This window comes from Phalangium opilio, unplaced genomic scaffold (genome assembly GCF_054372755.1).
Source record: "Phalangium opilio isolate 3A_F unplaced genomic scaffold, DU_Popi_V2 ptg000217l_1, whole genome shotgun sequence".
NCBI classification, from domain to species: Eukaryota; Metazoa; Arthropoda; class Arachnida; order Opiliones; family Phalangiidae; genus Phalangium; species Phalangium opilio.
In genome coordinates, this window is record NW_028324218.1 from 1,278,256 (window position 1) to 1,282,171 (window position 3,916).

Genomic DNA, 3,916 nt, shown 5'->3' on the forward strand with positions numbered 1-3,916 from the left:
GAATAAAATGTTAAATGGACGCGGCCAGTAGCGACCCGAGAGTCGGCCTAGGCAAGAAGTCGAAATAAACTATTGACAACAATGTTAAGTAATAGTATAAGATTCAGATTAATAACATCGGATCGGCCTTATTAAAAATATATTTTTTATCAATCGGGGTAGGGACAGATAAAAACAATGTTGATTTTAGATTAAAATATGGCTATTTACTGGTTAGCAGTTTAAACACTACTGTCTCGTTTCACCTCAACGATATTCATAGTTTGCCAACGCGAGTATTAAAGTTAAATAAGACCTATAACCGCGGCGAACTTATTATTGTGGTCATGGCTCGTGTTTCTATTTTTAGTCAACTGAATTATTAGATACATGTTGAATTCAGTTCTACTCTTTGGAATTGCTTCCGGCACTCTCTCTAAGGCGGAATAGGTATGTCTGTTTGCAGATACAACTATACAACTAAAGTCTAAGCTGATGGTGATACCTGGTGACTTATTTTTTGAACAATATAAATAATTTTTTTGCGAGTTTGAAACTTAATACCCTGATGAATCTAACAAAGTGAAACAAGTTGGAAAATATAGGAGAAAACCTTCGATTATAGGAATTTATAGGAAGGCATTGGAAAAATAGGAAAAAATAGGAAATATAGGAAGTCTAGTCACCCTGAAAGGGTGTCGAACTACAGTTAAAAGCAAGAACAACCGCAATTGCGAAAACCTTTGGTGGACAACCCACCCTAGGGAGGCTAGACGTTTCTCGCAACCCTAGCTGATCGCCGCGAATGTCTTAAACCAAACGATGACGATGGAGTTAGAAGCCAATGAGACAGATTGGTGTCTATGTGGAATAGACGGAAGACCAGTAGATGGTGGTGTTTAGAAGCCAGTATGTACAGACTGGTGTCCAAGTGGGATGGACAAAGACCAGAAGATGGTGGTGATTAGAAGCCAGTATGTACAGACTGGTGTCCAAGTGGAATGGACGAAGACCAGAAGATGGTGGTGATTAGAAGCCAGTATGTACAGACTGGTGTCCTAATAAACTGGATATCACTTCTTGGTATAATCAGTTATAGATAGATATTTGAGAAAGCGGTATATTTGCTTGTTGTTTATGGACAGTCACAATAGGCCATTATAGAAAGTTTTCACGGCTTGCGCACCTTGTTGATTTGTCCCGCCGCGCCTGCGCATTATAACAGCCATACGTCACCAAAATTCTCTCGGAAGTGACGTCACTAAACTCAACAACCAAGGCTTAGATCAAAATTCTTAAATAAATATACTTTACGTTAGATCTAATCATTATAAATTCATACGAGTATCAAATATCAACATTAGAATAGTTCGGCATAATATGAATAAGATTTGCTGGCACAAAGTAGAGAAAACAAACGAAGAACAAACGCGTTAAAAAAAGCCCACCATTTTATCAGTCTGCTTTATCTCTCCAAATCTTGCCTCCAGTTCGTTTTTTTTATAACACAAAACTGGCTGAACTGAACTGACTCAGTTTGAACTACAAGAGGGGACAAGTACCCATAATTCCTTTAGAACTTTCTGTAAAGGCCTATTCGTTACCAAATTTGACTAAACTGCAAGTTGATATCAGTAGGGATAGATTTAATTTTAGATGTAGGAATAGTTTCCGGTTAGTATTCACTTCAGTCCGACTCATAGCCCACTATAGAGCCCCTCCCTCCAACACGTACCGAAAATTTTAAATTATCTTATTGGCTCACTTAATCAACGTTTTGATGACGTTGCTAACGGGGACGGTGGCGAAAAATACGTAATTCCTTTTTACCTCTGTCGCTATGACCCGCCTCTTCTTTCATACCCCCCGTCCCGGGGAAGGGGGTCCGGGACTTTGACGCGACTCGAAGCCCAAAAAACTGGACTCGCACAGGCCTACAAATTTTGTAGGCTAAAAGAAGAACACTTCAGTCAGCCTACCTGCTTGAAGTGGTACATATTTCTTATAGAGCGAAAAAATAAAAAATTTCCTAACAAAAACTCGAGTATTCAAACACATTCCAGTGCCAGTTTTTTTACCTCCGTTGTAACTACTTTCTATGGAATCACGTGAAAACGTAATTTAACATAGTTAACGTTTTTTTAAAGACGAAATTTAATGGGAAGTATAGTGTTTATTTTACGTAATCTAAGCCTATATTATTTTTTTTTGAAAATGTAAAACCACGATTAGGTAAGGTCGAGTCTAATCTGTCAGAGCTAGGTCTCATTGTCATTCGCGCTCCAGTTGAACGGTTGATAAAACCAGTACGCGTTGTATAATTATTGATAGGCTTAAGGTTCGAAAATAATTATTTGACGCTAAATTATGGCCACCGAAGCGACATCAACCCAAAGAATTTTCAGTATAAGAAAGCAAAGATTTCGGCAAAAAATATCAGGGCTTTTTGAATGGACCATAAATATTGAAGTGCATGATCAAGTTGGAGATGAAGTACACCCGTGGATAATGGAGAGTTACTACAGACCTTACGGTGATGAGCGGTTCTTGGATTTGAGAGGGCGCTGTGCAAAGAATATGAAGTACAAAAGATGCTATTGCAAGGTACAATTTTTCAGTAATGTCTATGATGAAAAATTCACGATCCACAAGGGATACATGCGAGGCCCATGGTTCAATGAATTCGTATTTCATAACATTTACTACTTAAAGGAGTATGATAATTTATCGTGTCGCTACCAAGAATTCGAAATCATTATCACCATTGTTTCGTGCGACGAGAAAAACTTTATCGAAAGACAAAAGACTTTGTTGGACCAAGGAATTCTAACGGACACAGTCATCAAAACCGAGGATCAGGAACTTCCATGTCACAAGTTCGTGTTGGCGTCGCACTCCGAATATTTCAAGAAAATGTTCCAAACAGATATGAAGGAAACTCGAACGAACTCCGTCGACTGGAGGGGCGTATTTGACGCCCAAGTGGTCAAGGATTTGTTGCATTTCCTCTACACCGGTCAAAACCCCCCCAACATTGTGGAAAACCATTTCCAACTGTTAAAAGTCGCCCACCTCTGCCTTTTACCCGATTTGAAGATCTTGTGTGAGAAGAGTATAATATCAAATATTTCAATGGATAATATAGAATGTGTACTTCAGTCGGTGCTAACGTACGAATCGAAGCATTTGAGAAAAGAATTATTGGAATTCATGGCTGCCCATTGGAATGATATATTACCAACAGATTTGTTTAAAAAATTGGAACGAAATGATCGCGCAGAATTATTCAGAAGTGTTTTCGAACTGTTAGTGCCTAAATGATTTTAATTAAAAATGTCCATTTTTCATATGCTCTTTTGAAAAAATTATAAAAAAAATTATGTTTCACTGTTAGTGGCTAAATGATTTTAATTAAAAATGTCCATTTTTTATATGTTCTTTTGAAAAAATTATAAAAAAAAAAATTATGTTTCATTTTTCTTTAAGTACCTAAACTTTATTAACCATTTGAAATGTTTTGTTTTAAAGCTTTTATTGTATTTCGATTTTTGTTTCAATAAATTAAATATGAATAAACTACGTGGTTTAGTATCAGACGTCAAACATTCGTAAAAAGGTATCAAATACAGGCCTATAACAAGTACCAAGATCTTATTCAAGTTAAGAATTAGTTCTGGATTAGTTTTAAAGATATACTTAAGTTACTATTAAAACGGCCGTTCTATTATAACGTTATGTTAGCTGAACTTTTCCTGTTTTGCAATAACGTACATGGCGAACATACAGGGTGTTTGTGAAAAGTCCATCAATAATGAAAGGGCGTATTTATTGGGCCATTTTGAGTCGAAAATGTTCTATGACATTTTGCCGTCCGAGCCACGGTTTTCGAGTTATGATTTGAATATTTTAGGGATGACCCCTTCATTAAATTAGCGCT

The 3,916-nt window shown here is 36.9% G+C and overlaps 1 protein-coding gene across 1 annotated transcript; it reads left to right on the forward strand.

The window, feature by feature from the left end:
• The first annotated feature begins 2,346 nt into the window (after positions 1 to 2,346).
• Positions 2,347 to 3,300, forward strand: LOC149615475 (speckle-type POZ protein-like). Its single transcript, XM_089857157.1, has one exon. The coding sequence runs from the start codon at positions 2,347 to 2,349 to the stop codon at positions 3,298 to 3,300; it is 954 nt and encodes a 317-aa protein (XP_089713283.1).
• Positions 3,301 to 3,916: the final 616 nt, after the last annotated feature.

Coding starts and splice junctions, on each gene's coding strand:
- LOC149615475 (XM_089857157.1), top strand. CDS start 2,347: ATGGCCACCGAAGCGACATCAACCCAAAGAATTTTCAGTATAAGAAAG.